This window comes from Rosa rugosa, chromosome 2, assembly GCF_958449725.1.
Source record: "Rosa rugosa chromosome 2, drRosRugo1.1, whole genome shotgun sequence".
NCBI classification, from domain to species: Eukaryota; Viridiplantae; Streptophyta; class Magnoliopsida; order Rosales; family Rosaceae; genus Rosa; species Rosa rugosa.
In genome coordinates this window covers 6053085-6072715 of record NC_084821.1, presented here as the reverse complement: position 1 = coordinate 6072715, position 19631 = coordinate 6053085, and the positions used below count along the sequence as shown (strand labels likewise).

Sequence of the window (19631 nt, the reverse complement as noted above, 5' to 3'; positions counted from 1 at the left end):
AAGATCAAAGTAAACCAGGTTCGATCTGAGGACAATGTGGCAGACTTGTTTACTAAGTCATTGCCCAAATCCACGTTCGAGAAACATGTGACAAGAATTGGCTTGCGGAAATTATCTGAACTCCCATGATCGTAGTCATCAGGGGGAGGCGCAGACATCAGGGGGAGATATCTACATGTTCGTCTCGAAGCGTGAAGGGTGTGTTGTGCTCTTTTTCCCCTTCGACCGAGGTTATTTTTGTCCCACTGGGTTTTTGTTACTCGGCAAGGTTTTTAGCGAGGCAACTAGAGAAGCACCGCGTTTGGGCAATACAAGGGGGAGTGTTCAAGTAAAACCCTAATTTGTGTTTGACCCAAACTCTAGGTTACTTGACCTAGTGGTAATAGGGTTTAATTAGAAGAATCTAGAGATTATCTTTCCTTGTATGATTCAGACTCTATGCCTTGTAATCCTCTATATAAAGAGGCCCCTATTATCAATGAGTATACACAACAATTTTCTTTCAATTTCTGATTCCCTAAAACATTTTCTATATTATAGTTTTCAATACACATACATGTATATTAAGAAATAAACATAAGAATTTTCATAATAGTATGAACATTACTACATATACTACATTAATAATACTTTGTTGTAGAGAAACTGAAATTGAGAGGAATTTGCTGTGTCTTCTCATTGATAATAGGGGCCTCTTTATATAGAGGATTACAATGCATAGAATCTCAATCATACAAGGAAAGTAATTCTACATTGATTAGGATTCTAGATCCTTCTAATTAAATCCTATTACCACTAGGTCAAGTAACCTAGAGTTTGGGCCAAACACAAATAGAGATATCCTTAAACACTCCCCCTTGTGTTGTCCAAACGCGGTGCTTCTCTCGTTGCCTCGTTAAAAACCTTGCCGAGTAACAAAAACCCAGTGGGACAAAAATAACCTCGGTCGAAGGGGAAAAAGAGCACAACACACCCTTCACGTTTCGAGGTGAACATGTAGACATCTCCCCCTGATGTCTGCGCCTCCCCCTGATGACTATGATCATGGGAGTTCAGATAATTTCCGCAAGCCAATTCTTGCCACATGTTTCTCGAACGTGGATTTGGGCAATGACTTAGTAAACAAGTCTGCCTCATTGTCCTCAGATCGAACCTGGTTCACTTTGATCTTGAGGAGTTTCTGTTGTTGCTGATTGTAGAAGAATTTGGGCGATATATGCTTGGTGTTGTCGCCTTTGATGTAGCCTTGCTTCATTTGTTCAATGCAAGCAGCATTATCCTCATAAATGCTCGTTGGCTCATCTGTGGTAGACTTCAAACCACAATTGCTTCGAATATGCGTAACTATGGATCGAAGCCATATACATTCACGAACTGCTTCGTGAAGAGCAATAATCTCTGCATGATTCGAAGAAGTAGCAACTAAGGTCTGTTTTGTAGACCTCCAAGATATCGCGGTCTTTCCCATGGTAAAAACATAACCAGTTTGGGAGCGACCTTTGTGTGGGTCAGAGAGGTACCCAGCATCAGCAAAACCTTCCAAAACACTTATATCGTTTTGGGATGGGGATAGGGGACGCAGTCCACCATGTGTGGCGTCCCTGGCACTTGATGGGTCCGAATCCATCTTCTCTCTGTAGGGATAGAACAAGCCTATATCGATCGTACCACTTAGGTATCGAAAGATATCTTTAACACCAGTTCAATGGCGTCGTGTAGGCGCAGAGCTATATCTAGCTAGCAAGTTCACAGCGAATGAGATATCCGGTCTTGTGCATTGAGCTAAGTACAATAATGCGCCTATTGCACTTAGGTAGGGCACCTCTGCCTCTAGCACTTCTTCATCGTCATCTTTTGGACGAAATTGATCCTTCTTTGGATCAAGACTACGGACGACCATTGGGGTGCTTGAAGGCTTAATCTTATCAGTGTTGAAACGCCTAAGCATCTTTTGGGTATAAGCTGATTGATGAATCAGGATACCATCTCTACGGTGCTCAAGTTCTAAACCGAGGCAAAACCGTGTTTTCCCAAGATCTTTCATCTCAAACTCGGATTTCAAGTGTTCAGCGGTTTCCCTTAACTCTTTAAGGGTGCCAATTATGTTCATGTCATCGACATAAACCGCTACTATTGCAAATCCGGAACTTGTCCTTTTTATGAACACACATGGGCACAGTTCATTGATGATGATGGAGTTTCTTTCCCATGATGATACGCGAATACATCATCAATGATGATGGAGTTTCTTTCCCATGTCCCATGTACACTAGTGTAATTAACAGAGATCTCTACGTTCTCAGGGATAGGTTCTGACATTGAGGCGTCCCCCAATGATGTCTCTTGGACATAACCATAATCCGGAACATTCTCATGGGACGGATTTTGAGTATCGATGATCAAAGGATTTGTTTGTGCCTCATTCGCTCTCTTTCTAGGGCGAGTATCCTTCGAACCAATCGGTCTACCGCGCTTTCTTGCGGGACCTGCGGCCATAGATGCCACATCATTGCCCTGTTGCGCAATGGCGCCATCTCCTGGTGTCACAGGAGAGGCGTGATGTCCAGTATTTGGGACATCGATCCTTGCAGGCACGTTTGCAGCAGGTATGTGTGATCTCGTCACTTTGGCAACATCAGAAAACGCATCAGGCAGAGTGTCTGCTACGTTCTGGAGCTCGATTATTCTTCGCACTTCATGTTCGGACTGTGCGGTACGGGGATCGAGATGAGACATAGTGGGGACAGACCACGACAATTCCTGTCATTCCTGTTGAACATATGTGTTCTTATCTCCCCCTAACGATGAGAAGACTGTCTCATCAAAGTGACAATCCGCAAATCTAGCGGTAAAGAGATCGCCTGTCAAGGGTTCAAGGAAGCGGACGATCGTTGGAGATTCATATCCAACATAAATGCCCATTCGTCGTTGTGGACCAATCTTAGTACGCTGTGGCGGCGTAATAGGCACATAAATGGCACACCCAAAAATGCGTAAGTGCGAGATATCGGGCTCGTACCCAGTCACTAGCTGTAACGCAGAGTAAGATTGGGTGGCAGTGGGTCGTAGACGAATTAGCGTCGCTGCATGCAATATTGCATATCCCCAAGCAGAAACAGGGAGATTGGTGCGCATAACCAATGTCCGTGCTATCATCTGTAGTCGTTTGATAGCGGCTTCTGCGAGACCATTTTGGGTATGAACATGGGGGACTGGATGCTCTACATCAATCCCCAGTGACATGCAATAGTCATCGAATGTTTTCGATGTAAACTCCCCAGCATTATCAAGTCGAATTGACTTAATAGGATGGTCAGGGTAGTGAGCCCGTAGACGGATAATCTGGGCGAGGAGTTTAGCATAAGCAGCATTTCGAGTGGACAGTAGCGCGACATGTGACCAGCATGTCGACGCATCAACCAAAACCATAAAGTATTTAAAAGGTCCGCATGGTGGTTGAATGGGTCCACAGATATCCCCTTGGATTCTCTGTAAGAACGGAATGAGTATTTTGGGATCCTTTGCGTAGGACGGTCTCGGTCCTAATTTCCCGAAGGAACAGGCTTTGCAGAAAGAGCGAGGGGCCTTAGAAGCAACCAATGAAGATTTTGGTTGGGTCTGAGCGTCTGTAGCGCTATTAGAAGCAAAGTGTGTGACTACATCTCCCATTATGGCGTTAGAGCCATGGAAATTGGTGTGTGTGGCGTCATGGCCACTAGGAGGAACAACCATGGCGTGATGCTCATGGTTGGCGCCATTAATGGCGTCATCACATGGGACTTGGGCGGCCCTATGGCGCCCCAAGACGGCTGCAGCTCCAGATGCTGCAATTGTTGCGGTCTTGCTAAGTCCTGGAATCAATTTTCGATTCTTGCTTCTTCTCACTCTGAAGAATGGATGTCCGTGTGAAGTCTTTAGTATACGGAGCATCATATCACGACCAGGATGCCCTAGTCGGTCATGCCAAAGCCAATATGTGTCTGAATCCAAGAGATCTTCTCTTATGACATTGTGGGATTCAATTGGTCGAATTGTAGTGACATAAAGCCCACTAGATTGACACATAAGCTTCTCTAAGATGCGCTTTCTTCCGCAATCATTAGAGGTAATGCAAAGGAATTCTATCCCGTTCTCACTATGCGTTTCCGCATGGAATCCGTTGGCTCTAATATCTTTAAAGCTCAATAAGGTTCGATTTGCCTTAGGAGCGTAGAGAGCTTCAGTGACTTTAATCAAGGTGCCATTAGGCAAAAGGAATTGGGCCATTCCATGTCCTTGAACTAAACCTGATGGCCCAGCCATCGTAGTCACAGATGAATATGTAGGCAACATCTCCAAGAATAATTGCCTATGTCGTAGAATGGTGTGCGTAGTCGCACTATCCGCAAGACATTGAAGTTCATCAATTCCTAAAAGAAAAGCTCATAAAAAAAGGAGTCATAAAGAAAAGAACTCAACTTTTATTAATAAGCCAAACGGAATTACATCATCGTTTCTTTAACCAAAGAAAATCTAATCCAATAAACTAGTTAATGCAAAACAATGGTAGTCGTCTAACTCCTTTCGGTAATTCCAATGTAAATGTAACCAGGTGAGTAGAGAGATGTCGGTGGAGCGAGGCTCACTTAAGTACCACTTATCTCAAAACCTTCCTAGACATCACACGCACATTGAGTACGCCTACTTTGAAGAAAGATTAATAGCATTGGCATCTACTATAAAAATAATATGGCTATTGCCTACATCTCTTGGAAATAAAAGACTTAATCAAAATCGCCAGTTTCTGGGTCTTGATCCTTGTAGTCTTCCACCCTTATATCGAGATCTTCATCTTGATCTTCTTGTTCCATGTAATTTGCCTCCCTTGCTTCACGATACATCTTGTATGCGTTTGCAACGTTCTAGGATGCAGTACACTTCTTTGCCCAATGTCCACTTGATCCACATCTGAGACAAGCATCATTATGGTCAGGTTCCCTTGATCGAGGCGCTCTGGGAGCGTTTTGTTGACGGTTATTGCCTTTGGTGGCGTTACCACCATAATCGGAGGCTTGGCCTCTCTCTCTTCACACGTTTATCTCCACGGTTCCGTGCACGCTTATCTTGGCGATTTCCTTCCTCTTTAGGGCGAGAATATGGACCAGAACGTCCAGAATTATCCCTACTCTTAGGGTTTCGCTCCTTGCGTCCTCCCTTGGAGGCGCGACTATAATTAGACTCCGGAATTGACTTGGTTCCCACGGGTCTGGAGTTATAGTTCTTCACAAGTATGTTGTCGTGCTTTTCAGCTACGTTCAAGGCACCAATTAGCTCATGAAATCTTGTGATGCGTCTGGCATTGACATCAATCTGATAGTTTTTGGCTATCATCAATGCAGAGACGGGGAAGGTGGAGAGAGTTTTCTCGATCAACATCGTATCAGTGATGTTCTGTCCACAGAATTCCATCATAGACTTGATACGAAGTGCTTCTGAATTGTAGTCAAGTACAGACTTGAAATCACAGAAGCGGAGGCTAGACCATCTCACTTCTAAGTCTGGAAGCAGGGAATCACGGACATTGCCAAAACGGTGCTCGAGTTCTACCCATAGTCTTCTTGGGTCTTCCTCATTGAGGTACTCATTTTGGAGCGCGTCATTCATGTGCCTTGTCATGAGAATGATGGCTTTGGCTTCATTCGCCTCTCTTGTAGCTCTATTTGCTTCAAAAGCAGCAGCTTGTTGAGGAGTACGCACGTCCTGACTTGGCTCTTGGATCGTACTCAGGATCCCATCAGCCTTAAGATGCTGGCGCACATCACGGACCCACTTGTGGTATCCTGCGCCTGTTGTCTCTAGTGGAGCGAAGCTCAACTTGTTCAGGTTACTCATCCTGAAAAACAACAAGAAAATAGGGTTAGTTTCGGAGCGAAAAAGGCTACCACGAAAAACTATAAAATTTCTGAGCGTAGTTGCTTCCAAGAAATTAGGGATTTTCTGAGCGTAGTCGCTTCCAAGAAAATCCAATTCCAAGAGGGGTTTTTGGATTAGATCGAAACGACGATGTAAGTGGTCGATCGTTTTCTTCTCAACAAACTCTAAGTTTGGAGGACTCTACAAGCTCTAAGCTCGGAGTGAGCACGAACCCCCACAGTTCGGCTATTGGTCTCCCCTATGAAGAAGAAAGGGGGGTAGAAGAAGGGATGTTGGAAGTCCCCGAGAAAGAGAAGAAGAAATTGAAAAACTTCAAAAACGGGAACTTTTAGAAAAGTTTACCTTGAAAAGATGCCGGAATTCTTTGACCGGAAAAGATGTTGGTTGGGCTGTGCAGTGATACTGCAGGGTCGCTGCGAGGATGTCGCGAGGACGCTACGGAGATGTCGCGAGGACTGTTGCGGGGCCACTGCGGGGATGCGACTACTGCGGGGATGTCGCGAGGACAGTTGCGGGGCCGCTGCGGGGATGTCGCGAGGCCGCGAGGACAGTTGAGGGGCCGCTGCGGGGATGTCGCGAGGCCGCGAGGACAATTGCGGGGATGCTGTGGAGATGCCGCGAGGCCGCTAGTGAGTCGCGGTCGCGAGGGCAGGCGAGCGCGCGCGAAGGTAGATGGCAATCAGTGCTTGCGGGCGCTACAGGGGCAGCGAGGCTAACCTGGTAGGGTTAGCGATGAGTTGCGACGCGGGGGCTGCGGGGGCAGTAGTAGCGTAGGCAAGGCAAATCTGGTGGAGCTTGATCAATTTCTGGGGTTTTGGTTTCTAAAGCTAGGGTTAGGGTTCGTGCTGATAACGTGTTGTAGAGAAACTGAAATTGAGAGGAATTTGCTGTGTCTTCTCATTGATAATAGGGGCCTCTTTATATAGAGGATTACAATGCATAGAATCTCAATCATATAAGGAAAGTAATTCTACATTGATTAGGATTCTAGATCCTTCTAATTAAATCCTATTACCACTAGGTCAAGTAACCTAGAGTTTGGGCCAAACACAAATAGAGATATCCTTAAACATACTTGTATTTTAAGTAATCTGGTCAAAAATGGTTAAATAACCTAGTTTTATTGAAAATGGCTAAAACTTGATGTCACATGTATAAAAGAAAACTATAATAAGTAGACAAATACAAAGTTTATGACAATAAAATTGAAAAATATAGTATTGTTATTCTAATTTATATTACAAAGAATTAGTTGTTCTAAAGTTGGTAATACCGAAGACTGAAATACCCGAATTTAGTAGATATGATTAAAAAATGAAAATTTTAGTTGGTAATTGGTAGCTCAATTTTAAAACCGAAAGCTTTGATTTTAAAGTAGGTAATACCTATAACCGATTCGAAATCGACCGAGTGACAACTCTAATATATACCACAGATTCGATATTTGGAAAATAAAAATAAAAAATCAAACAAAAGGGTAAGAATCGTAAGATAGTTGACAGAAACGTCAGCACGTCGCTGTGGGGGAGTGGTAAATCCGATATTTCATAAATACGCAGCCCTTTAATATGACAAAATGGTATATATAGATTATATTATTCACCACCCAAAAACCCTAATCTGGATTCGCTCTCTCTCTCAGCTCTCAAGCTCATAGCTTTTGTTTCTTCCTCGAATTATCTCTGTACCAAATTCCGACCTCAAATCGCCACGATGGGTTCGAAATCGCACAGCGGTCATCCCCACTCCGGCGACGGCGCTAGCCCTGGGTTCGTCTTCTTCCCCCTCTATCTCTATTTTTTTCCCTGATTCCCGCGAAAATTGGATCTGTAGGAGAAAATCAAAGTGAAGATTGGATCTTTTCTAGATTTCTGAACAACCTTTTGTGATTATGCAGAAAGATCTTCATTGGTGGATTGGCAAAAGACACCACATATGGTAAGTGCTTCGTTCAAAAAAAAAAAATCACTGCTTTTTTTGTTCTTTATATAAATGTAATCATCTAATTCACATATGAATGAAATGAAGTCTAAATTGAAGTTCTACTATTGAATTGTGTAGCTTTTTTGGGATTTATTGGATTTTGGTTGTGTAGCTACATTTACTAAGCATTTTGGGAAATATGGAGAAATAGTGGACTCTGTGATAATGAAAGATCGGTTCACCGGAACTCCAAGGGGCTTTGGGTTTATTACCTATGCTGATCCTTCCGTTGTTGACAAAGTTATTGAGGACACTCATGTGATCAATGGAAAGCAGGTAAAGTTGTGTTTGTTTTGGTGGTTTTTTTATGAGTTAACTTACTTAATTGTAAATCCGTGGGAGTTCTCGGGGGATTAATGATGTTGTTGTATCAAATTGAATGTTGGATTTCTTGAGCATCAAATTGAATGTTGGATTTCTTGAGCAGTGTTTTTAATGCAGTGAAATTTGGGCAGGTTGAGATCAAGAGGACCATTCCTAAAGGCCAAGGGCAATCAAAGGACTTTAGGACAAAGAAGATATTTGTTGGTGGAATTCCATCTGCAGTTCCCGAGGGTATGGTTTTATATCTTCCTCTTTTTTCTGTTTTAACAACTCGGAAGGTGTTTGATTTTTTGTTTGCTTTGTACTGAACGTTTATGAGTTTTCCTTGACTTGCTGAATTGTGCAGAAGAGTTGAAAAATTTCTTCTCAAAGTATGGAGAGGTTGTGGAACACCAGATCATACGGGATCATGAAACCAACCGTTCTCGAGGCTTTGGATTTGTAATTTTTGACAGTGAGGAAGTTGTAGATGAATTGTTATCTAAAGGAAACATGATAGATATGGAGGGTACCCAGGTGAGCTTATTTAAATGGTCTCCGGGTTACCAGCATGTATACAGATCCTTGTTTGACATGGAACATGGATTCTTGCATTCCCCAGTTTTGTTACATAGATGCATTAAATGGTTTTTTTTTCTTTATCACTTAGTTTTCACATAATTCACTTTAGTGATTTGTCACTAATTCTAGGTGGAGGTTGTTACAGGTATAGATCTTCTGAGGAAAGGGTGATCGCAGTAGCTCCATTTTGAAATAACCTAGGTTAACTAAGTTGCTTTGTTGTAGGTGGAGATCAAGAAAGCTGAACCAAAGAAATCCTCAAATCCCCCACCTGCTTCTGCATATGGTAGCAATTCTAGGGCTCGTTCTTTCAATGATGGCTATGGTCCATATGGCAGTTCTTATGGTGGTTTTGATGGAGGATTTGGCCCTGGCCCCTATAGGACACCAGGTGGTCTTGGTGGCGGTAGATATGCTGGTGGTTATGGATATGGTTATGGTAGCGATAGTGGTGAATTTGGCACTGGGTATGGAAGTTTTGGCAGCAGTAGCTTAGGTGGCTATAGGGGTGAATCTTCCCTTGGTTACACTAGTCGCCTGGGCCCCTATGGTGGTGGTTTTGGTGGTGGTTATGGTGCAAGTGGTTTAGGTGGCTATGGTCGAGGTGGTGGTGAAGGCTATGGAAGTGGAAGTTATGGAAGTTCAAATTATGGTGGTGGATATGAATCTGGCACTGGTGGTACTTATGGTGGAGCAGGTGGAGCGTATGGAAGGGGGGGCTATAGTAGCAGTAGTCGGTACCATCCATATTCAAGATAGAAATAGAGGGAGGTAGTCAGTATCATCCCTATCCAAGATAGTAAGAAGGCCTTTCAATGCTGTTGCTTAAGCCTTGCCATAGAAGTTTGACACAGGTTGCGTTAGATTTCTGTCTCGCACTCGGTTAGGCACTTTCTTGCAGCTACTAGAGATTTTCTGTGATTGCGACCGGGAGCTTTTGGTGGTCACAAGAGTTCTAATACACACATTCTCTATTTTTATGGTTTAGAACAACTTTGTAGATTGAAGGACATGGTGTCTGCTATGGACATCTTGTAGTTTTATTTGAACTTAGTATCTTGTAGACTATAGTATCGTATTATGGTGTTGATTGCAATCTACTTAGTGTGATCTAAGATAGTTTCTCAAATGTTTTTATTATCTGTTTAATAGGGCATGTGGTGTTTACATCAGTGATCACTACCCAGGTTTTGGATAACACGTAGGAGCAGGCTGGTCTGAAATTATGGTATATAATTTCTTTTAGTTTTAGTTTCAGAAGTATCAGGGAATTGATATGGATTTTGTTGGTAGTTTTACTTTCTGTCGCAGGCTTTGTAGGTTGCTATCATATTAACTGTCCCCAAGTTTAATTTGCATGAGTGTTGGGGCATTAGTTGACTTGAGAGCAACAGTCTTTCTCTGACATTCTTATACGCGTATATATCTTCAGCGGTTTTTCGTTTTTGAAATTTTAGTTATAGTGTTTACCTTAATTACCTGCATTAAAAAGGGTGCTGAATTGTTGTACCTGTTGAAACTCAATGCCCTGCAAAATAACATCTTCCTTTGATCTTGTATCAATCAGTCATTATTGCTGCTTTTGGTGGAACTTTTAACTATGTGGAGATTTGCATCTTTGTAACTTTTGTATACTGAGTTCCTATTTTTCATCAGTGTTTACGCTAGGTTCCAGGGTGGCTATCCTTTTAATCTTTTTGCATACTGTATTTGACTATGGGCTAATGTACTTTGATATATATTGATAAGCAATTGTTGGAAATGGATATCGTGATTATCATATTTATCTTTCAGTATGTGATTTTGTAGTTCCAACATTTAACTCTACCAAATATTTACCAATTACTTATTAGACAATTTGAATATGGATGTCCGTACACTTGGATTCCCACATAATTTAGAAACTTTGAATGCAATTTATATAAAATTGAGTTTGGAAATTACAGAAATGTTCTCGGTTTTTATGGGAGGGAATGTGATGACGGGTTTCGGGTAGCATATTGAACTTTCCAAATGTCCATTTCCAAATGATCTATCAAGGAGGATGACAAAAGGGGTCAGAGAAGTTAGCTCCTGTTTAAAAAAAAAAAAGAGAAAAAGACAAAAAGTAAGCCCAGATCCTAAGCCTCGTATCCATCTCAGTGTTGCGATTGATGGGTGTACTTAGAAGTCTGGGCGCCAAAATAGGGCTTGCCCACCACCCCAAGCTGAAAGCAAAGCAGAGCAGCCCATGTTTCTTGTACCCACGTGTCGATATGTTCTAGGTTCGAAAGACTACAATACCACACTGGATCATAATGTCCTAAAACATTACCTTGTGAAATGGGAGTGGTGATTCAGCTCCCCTCAATGTCTTCTCCCGCGCTCAGTACGTTTCGAAGAGCTTTCTACTTGTTGTTGTCCACCGGCCTCGTTACCATCGCCACACCAAAGCTCTAAACTCCGATCACGGTAAGTTCTTTTGTCTCAACTTTTGTCATCTGTTTTCAGTGTTACTGCATATATTTTGTTGTTTATTCTTCTGGAGAACCATATTTAGTTTATAGTTCCCTGCAATCAAAGTTGAAACTTAGGGAGAAGGCCAAGTAATGATGAGTTTCAGCATTATAAGCCTTTTCCATGTGATAGATCCTTGCGTTAATCTTGTTTAGGGAGATGTTTCCAATGATGAAGGAGGAGCTGAGCTTTGACCTCCCTGAAGATGTTATTCTGAAGATTCTGTGTAGGTTGCCAGTCAAGTCTTTGATTCGATTCAGTTGTGTATCGAAACGCTGGCATACTATTATATTTTTTGACCCACAATTTGGAAAAGCTCACCTCAAAGTAGCATCTGAGCTAAGAACCATCACTAGGAGACTCCTCCTGCTCAAACGCTCTTCACTTTGTGCAATTGACACCCCCAAACAAAGTCCGAGGCTACAGTCCTCAGAAAACTCATTTAGAGGTAATTCTTTGGTCAGATGTCTGACCATGCCATCCGAGGAGAATATAACAAATGTAATGGCTATACAGTCCTTAGCAAACTCATTTGGAGAAAATTCTTTGGTTAGAAATCTGACCATCCCATCCCAGATGAATATAACCAATGTAATGGCATCATGCAATGGGCTGGTGCTTCTAGGTACTGATCATTATGACTTGTCTATTTGGAACCCATCAACTGGATTCTTCCGCAAACTACCCGCTCCTGATTTTTCAGCAATAATAAAGTGTGAAATGATCACCGGAAAACATGGCGTTGGTTATGTCTCATCCACTGATGACTACATTGTTTTAGTAATTCCCGCTAGTTTCTATCCAGTAGATGGGGATGTCAACATGTTCATCTTCTCAATGAGAGCTAACTCTTGGAAACTCAGTAAAGTCTCTGGCTGGTTTTCACTCAGCTACGGCCGGACAAGCCAGTCTGGGACTCTTTTAAATGAAGCAATCCATTGGGCTAACTATCACAGATATTATAGGGATGGCGGATTGATTGAACAAATTCAAATTTATGCTTTTGATTTGGCGAATGAGGAGTCACGGCAACTGCCCGTTCCTTGTTTTAACCAAGATGATAATGGAAACGGTGTAGAAATGCAGACTGTGGACCGCTTAGGAGGATGCCTTTGCGTATTGTCTTGGACTTGGCATCCTTTTAGGGGAATGGATCAGGATAGTGAATTATGGATGATGAGAGATTACGGGGTGTCTGATTCATGGATGAAGCTCTTTAAATTCAGTTCGAATGATTTACCAGAGGTGTTTGGTTCTTACAGAAGTTGGTTACCTATAGTTGTTACAGAAGACGGGGCAGTTGTGATTAAACTCATTGTCGAGAAGGAGTTGATCAGGATTGAATGCCGTAAAGAAGAGAAGCCGGTCTGCAGGGACCGATATAGGCTTGAGGAGTTGCATGGCTGTGACTTTTTGTTTGACGTGATTCTATATGCTGAAACTCTGCTTTCGGTATCTGAATGTCTGAATAATGGGGACTTGAGGCCAGAAAATAACAAGCAGGCATGAAGAGGGATTGCTATGTGCATACAAATGCTGGCTTTATTTGTTTTCACCATTCAAATTTGGATTCTGCATGAGTAATGTTCAATCTAGTACCCATGTCTTTTAGTTTTGTGTGTGTTGTTTATTATTGAGTGGCCAAAACTATGTAGTATGACGACTATTGTTTATGATTGAGGCACATTTTCCAGTTACAGCTGAAGTCTTTGTATTATGCTCCTTTTGTATCATAGTTCAGACTACTGGTTATGATATTATGCTCCTTTCGTCCCTAATTTATTCTGTCATTCTCTTTGTTAGTGGTTCAACTTTTATAGATATTTTCTGTTTAAATGTTTTCCCTGATTCTTTGATCTATGACGACTGAAAATTGACAAGCAGATATGAACAAGAGGGATTGCTTCAGTGTGCATTCAAATGCTGGTTGTTGTTTATTTTTTTTTCCTTCTTTGAACGTCTAGAGTATCAAGACAAGTCCTTCTAGTTTGTTAATTTAAATGTGTTTTCTATGAGGTTGTTTGTTAAGAGTAGCCAACTATGAAGTATGAAAGCAATGTGGTTTATATATGGTTGTTTACCATTTGTAACGCAATCCGGCTTTTCTGTTGTTTAGATCTTTGTGATACTATGCTCTTTTCATATCCCAGTTTGGACTACTGCTCAAACTTTTCCTTCTTTTGTAACCTAGTTAGTACTTTTGTTTTCCATTCATTCTCTTCGCTGGTCGCTCCAGCTTATTTAAGCTGAGTAATAGTTTGTTGTCCATATGAATTTCAATTGATTGAAATCATAGCTAGGCTCATAGCTCTGTTTAGTGAGTAAGAAGCCTTGTATTTTGTCTCTCTGTTTTCTGTCAATATTCTGAAGTATGAAGCATTATTATTCCTGTTAGTGCAGCATGAAGACATTATTAATGCTGCATTGCAGACCACTCTAGCTTATTTTCCCTGTATGACTGTTTTTATTTTAGTAAAATTTAAAGGCATTTACTTGTTCGATGTGATTTTCTCATAATTAGTTCATTGTATTTTCTGTTGTTTACAGGCCAAAACAATCAAGTATGAAGTGTTAACATTGCTGTTAGTGCTGCATGATTTTCACCCAGTTTGGACTAGTGGTCTGATTTGTTTAGATATTTATGGTAATTACTATTATGCTCTCTTTGTAACCTAATTAGCACTTATCCATTCATTGTCTACTAGTTGCTTCAATTTCCTTGGATATATGCTCTCCATTCTCTGTACTTATGAAATACTCACTCTTTTTGCATAACTATCAAGTCTGATATCCACTCATTTCAACAGCTTTGGTAGAGAGGGATGGTTTTACATACATGAAGGTAAAACAGTACCAAACAAATTTTCAGGTCATAATCGAGCAGCCATGCCCTATAGTAGATCAATTATCAGAAGTTGTTAAAGGCTTGTCTGCTTGGAGTTGATAGTTGACGCATTCCATGGTGAATAAATTCCAGCCATGAAAGATTCCTGTCTGTTTGTTTGTCTATCTGTCTTAAGCTTGAGTTGCATGTAGAAGTCAAAAGATACCTAGGTGGGTTTTCAGATTTCTTAAATACTATCGAGATTTTAAAGTTGAAGCTGCCAAGCTGGTGGGGTTCGCTTGAGCCACAAGGACTCTATCCTTGACGAGCAAGAAACACTTAAATAAACCCACCAATTGCTCACGTCTAGTTGTTCTCGTTTTCTTTACTAATAGTTCTGCATTGTGTGTCTCTGAAAATATTAACCTTTATTCTTTCTAAGATTTTTCTTGTGTGTCTGAGGCTCTGAGCTAGCTATATATATGTAGTCTAGTTCTCTTCCCTTTCTCCTATATATATATATATATATATATATATATATTTTTTTTTTTTTTTTCTTGACCTGAAATCCATTGCATAGCTCTCTGTTCACTTGATCAGATAACTAACCACACACTTGAGATCTCTTTCAATCAATCAATCTCTTCTTATACATCGCAGCTCTTTGCCACCACCACATCCAGCTGGACCAGCCTCCGTGCCGCCGCCGTATCAAAGTTTTTTTAGCTCTGTCGGTAGGTCTTCTTTTATTCCATCCTTTTCAAATTCTACAGAAATTTCATTGCTTTTGGTCTAATAGAGAAATCCACCAATAGCAAAGTACTGTAATCTGCTCACATTTTCTTTACTTTCGCCATGAAAACAGTCACTGTTCTTTCTTTTTAGTGAGTGCAAGTCAATACATTATCTCTGCAAATTTAAAGCTTTTGCCTTGGTGCTGATAATTTGATTGTTGCAGCATTTCTTTCGGTTATATTGGTTGGGAAATCTCTTCAATGTCGGAGAAGGAGGAGGTTTTCGATCTCCCTGAAGATATTGTATTGAAGATTCTGTGTCGGTTGCCAGTCAAATCTTTGATCCGGTTCAGTTGTGTGTCGAAAAGGTGGCGTTCTATTATCATTTGTGACCCTCAATTTGCCAAATCTCACCTCCAGCTAGCATCTCAGCAGAGAACCCTCCGTCATAGAGTCCTTGTCTCCACCATATCCATAGTTTACAAATCCTCTCTATATAATGATTATAATTTTACCTTTATAGGGAATTCTCAATTGCAATGCTTGGAAGACTTAGCTGGAGATAATTTTCGGGTCACAAATAGCACATTTCCATCAGAGCAGCAGAGTAAAACTTGTAATGGCTTCTTGCAATGGGCTGGTAATTCTAGGTAGTTATAATGAAGACTTGTCTATTTGGAACCCAACAACAGGATTCTTCCACAAAATACCTGATCCAAAATTTTCATCAATAACGAAAAGGACTTGTAGGGATGCCTGGCCTCCATAAGATATGGGTTTGGTTATGTTTCAGCCACTGACGATTACAAACTTGTTTTAGTAATTCCTGATGATTACTCTGGTCCTGCAGTGGATGGGTATGTGGATGTGGATGTCAACATCTTCATCTTCTCGGTGAGAGCTAACTCTTGGAGCAGTAGTAAAGGCTCCCACTGGTCATTCCCCAACAACGGTTGGAGGAGGCAGCACTGCGGGGTTCTTTCAAATGAAGCAATCCATTAGGTTGTTAACTGCTATGAATATGATGTGGATGGGAGTTTGGTTGTAGCATTCTGTATCTATGCTTTTGATTTGGCAAGTGAAGAGTTACGACTAATGCCTGTTCCTGGTTGTAAGTTGTAACCAAGATGATGAGGAAAACTACCGTTTTGTTGGTAAGCAAATGCAGACTGTGGTTCATTTAGGAGGATGCCTTTGCCTATTGTCTCAGTCTCTGCAATTATTTGAGGAAAATTGTGATACTGGATTATGGATAATGAGAGATTATGGGGTGTCTGACTCGTGGATGGAAGTCTTTGAATTTAGGGTGGATGATTTACCACATGTGTTTGCTTCACGCTTCAGTTGGCGTAGCGATATGAGTTTCATTACGAAAAGTGGTGCAATTGTGATCAGACTGTTTGAGAAGGAGTTGGTCAGGATTGAATGCCATAAAGTTGAGAAGCCGGTCTGCAGCAGCCCATATATGCTTGAGGATTGCCCTCAGCGTTCCTTTTTGTTGGATACAATTGTATATGATGAAACATTAGTTTCGGTACCTGAATGATTATGATACATCATGGGGCATCCACATGCTGGTTGGTTTTTATGTTTTAACTCTACATAATGGATTCTGCACGATGTTTAATCGAGTATGAAGCCTTGTATTTTGTCTCTCTATTTTCTGTTATTCTTTTGCGTACTATGTTTGTGATAATGCTTCAGGATTATTTTTCCGGTATGAGCAATTTAATTTTAGTAAAATTTAGTGGCCTTCATATGTTCAATGTGATTTTTTCACAATTATTTTGTTGTGTTTTCTGCAGTTATTCAGTGGCCAAATCTCTGAATCACAAAGCATTGACATTGCTGGTAGTGCTGCATGATTTTAACTCGGTAACATATTCTTCGGTTCGACTCTGATAAAGTACTGCCGAAGCACAACGAGGAGGTACATATGGTTTAAGAACCAAGAGGAGGTACCTGTATGAAATTTAGATGAGGTTCTACATGTATGTTTTTCATGTCCGGAATTTGGTTTCATTGACCCAGGGAAGTGTGAATTATGAGCACATGTCTCAATAACTTATATGCTCGCAAGGTCTGGGTTGTATTTTACATGAATTTAATAGAACAAAAGGTCAAATAGTTTGTAGAAGTTGAGTTCTTGCGCTTCAAATGGCTGCACTGTTGTATTGTTTTTGGTTGATCGATATTTACTTTTAAATGCTGTGTTTTGCTCTGAAAGGCATTAATAAAGAAAATTACTTGCAAGAAAAGTAAAGTGCCGAGGTTTCTATACCTATTGGGAAACCCATTCTTTCCGAGGATTAAGGTGCCACGTGGGCTAGAGACTAACAGCGTAACTGTTTAGTCGGGCAAAAAGCCTTTGTACCAAAGACAAAGCTGAGAGCAGAAACTCAAAGCAATTGTTGGATGTGAAGATAATGCTCAGCAGCAGCAGCAGCGCAAGAGGTATCACCAAATTCATGCCTTTGTTTCATTCGAGACAAACCCATCGAAACCGACCCAATGTGAGTAAAGTTGAGGATGCCTCCATGTTGTTCCATGAAATGCTTCACTCCCGTCCTCTGCCTTCTTCTGTTATCCCTTTCAATCAAATCTTGACTCAACTTGTCAAATTGAAACACTATTCTGCAGTAGTCTCTTTGAATAGACAAATGCTTCTGCGTCGAATTCTTCCTAATCACTGTACTCTTAACATTATCATCAACTGCTATTGCCATTTGAATGAAATGGGGTTCAGCTTATCTGTCCTGGGTAAATTCTTCAAATTGGGTCTTCAACCAAATGTTATTACCTTCTCCACTCTAATCAACGGCTTTGTTCTCCACAATCAAGTGCCTGAGGCTGCACGAATTTTCACCAAAATGCTGGAGGCAGGTCATTCTAAGCCCGATGTGGTTACTTTCAACACTCTAATAAAGGGCTTTTGCGTGACGGGGAGCAGCCGTGCAGCGATTCAGTTACTTAGGAACATGGAACAAAGAGGATGCGAGCCTGACATAGTTTCCTATAGCACCATCATTGACTGTCTTTGTAAGGATACACTTGTTGTTGATGCAATGAACCTCTTCTCAGAAATGATAAGTAAAGGTATTGCTCCAAACGTTGTTACTTACACCTCTTTAATTCATGGAGTTTGCAATATAGGACAGTGGAAACAAGCTACGAGGTTACTTCATGAAATGTTGAATCAAGGTATCTTTCCAGATGTCGTCACATTCAATGTCTTGGTTGATACATTCTGTAAGGAAGGGATGGTTGTGGAAGCCAAAACTGTGGTTGACATGATGATTCAAAGACATATTGAGCCTGATACGATTACATACAGCTCGCTTATGGATGGTTACCGTTTGCGAGGAGATATGGACAAGGCGAAACAAGTCTTTGATCTGATGATTAGCAAGGGATCCATGGTCAATGTTTGGAGTTGTAACATATTGATAAACGGATACTGTAAGCAGAAAAAGATCGATGAGGCCAATAAGGTTTTTCAGGAAATGACTTGTTGGGAGCTTGTTCCAGACACCATTACTTATAACGCTCTTATTGATGGTTTTTACAAAGCAGGGAGAATACAAGATGCAGAAAAGCTGTTCTCTGAGATGCAAGGTTGTGGCCAACGTCCAAATGTTCAAACTTATAATATCATGGTCAATGGCCTGTGTAATAACCAACAACTTTCTAAAGCACTAGAATTGCTTAGAGAGATGGAAGGCAATAAGTTGGAATTAGATATTGCAGTTTACAATATTATCATTGAAGGTTTCTGCAAAGCTAGGAAAATGGATTCTGCGATAGATGTCTTCTCTGGTTTGTCATCAAAGCATCTTATAGCTTCAACCTGATGTGTGGACGTATAATATAATGATTCTTGGATTTTGTAAAAGAGGTCTATTAAGTGAAGCTGAAAAATTGTTTAAAGAGATGGAGGAGAAAGGCTTTTCTCCAGATGGTTGTACCTATAACACAATTATCAGAGGTTTTATGAATAACAATGAGACGTCAAGGGCTACGGGACTCATTCAAGAAATGCGTGAGAGGGGTTTCTCCGCAGATGCATCAACTATGCACTTGATTGTGGATTTATTGTCGACGGATATAGTAGATCCTGTAAAGCATGGCTTAAAGATTCAGTCTAAAGTATTTGAATATTTCAAATAAATATTTTTCAATATCACTAGGAAATTTGAAACTGCTGCAGTGCTGCTTCTTTCGCAACCTGGAATGTTCTGTGAATCCTGTTTGTAAGTCCACAATTGAAACACAATATCAATTTAGTTGCTGGCAATAAGTATCTCTGAATAAGTATTTCTCATTCAACAACGAAAATTGAAATCACAATTATTTCTCTTTTTTAGTTCATCCGTGTTTGATATCTATGTCCTAATGGGAAATTGACTTTCACTTTTTTGTTTGATTGTAAAGTATGTCCCAGTATCTATGACTTTTACATCAGTTTGCAACACGAGCATCCAAACACTCTTTATTCAATAAAGGCCTATATTTTAACTTGAGCATTTTGGGATATTCCCAGATTTATTGCTAATCTTAGCTAATAGCTAGGAAAGATATGGATAACTTCTACCTTTTGAGATGTTTAGGTTCCTTGATGATTGCTTCAGGGTGTTTTATTATCATCCAGTGCATGTCTGCATATTACTCGATCAATGCCTCTGCTTATGTTCAATCATGATGGAGCTTCTGGAGTATGGTTTGCACAACCATGTTTGTAGGCTGGAGCGCAGATTTGTGAACAAGAGCAAGAATACTTATGTTCCAAGGTAGTCTGC

The 19631-nt window shown here is 40.8% G+C and overlaps 2 protein-coding genes, 1 long non-coding RNA gene and 1 pseudogene across 4 annotated transcripts; all 4 read left to right on the top strand.

Moving 5' to 3' along the window:
* The first annotated feature begins 7505 nt into the window (after positions 1-7505).
* Positions 7506-9879, top strand: LOC133731750 (heterogeneous nuclear ribonucleoprotein 1). The gene is made up of 6 exons (XM_062159161.1): positions 7506-7682; positions 7811-7851; positions 8009-8172; positions 8352-8451; positions 8567-8736; positions 9007-9879. Exons 1-6 carry the CDS (start codon positions 7627-7629, stop codon positions 9538-9540), a joined length of 1065 nt encoding a protein of 354 aa, XP_062015145.1. The 5' UTR covers positions 7506-7626; the 3' UTR covers positions 9541-9879.
* A 142-nt stretch (positions 9880-10021) lies between these two features.
* LOC133731749 (F-box/kelch-repeat protein At3g06240-like) lies at positions 10022-13813 on the top strand. The gene is made up of 2 exons (XM_062159160.1): positions 10022-11232; positions 11433-13813. The coding sequence occupies exon 2, from the start codon at positions 11437-11439 to the stop codon at positions 12784-12786; it is 1350 nt and encodes a 449-aa protein (XP_062015144.1). The 5' UTR covers positions 10022-11232; positions 11433-11436; the 3' UTR covers positions 12787-13813.
* Positions 13814-14658: 845 nt separating this feature from the next.
* LOC133732999 (uncharacterized) lies at positions 14659-16993 on the top strand. 2 transcript variants are annotated; one of them, XR_009857446.1, is made up of 3 exons: positions 14659-14835; positions 15060-16466; positions 16641-16993. It is a non-coding gene; the product is annotated as an uncharacterized LOC133732999 (long non-coding RNA). The 2 variants fall into 2 exon arrangements; XR_009857445.1 differs by having other exon boundaries at positions 15060-16993.
* A 394-nt stretch (positions 16994-17387) lies between these two features.
* LOC133730227 (pentatricopeptide repeat-containing protein At1g12300, mitochondrial-like) lies at positions 17388-19002 on the top strand (annotated as a pseudogene).
* The last annotated feature ends 629 nt before the right edge of the window (positions 19003-19631 follow it).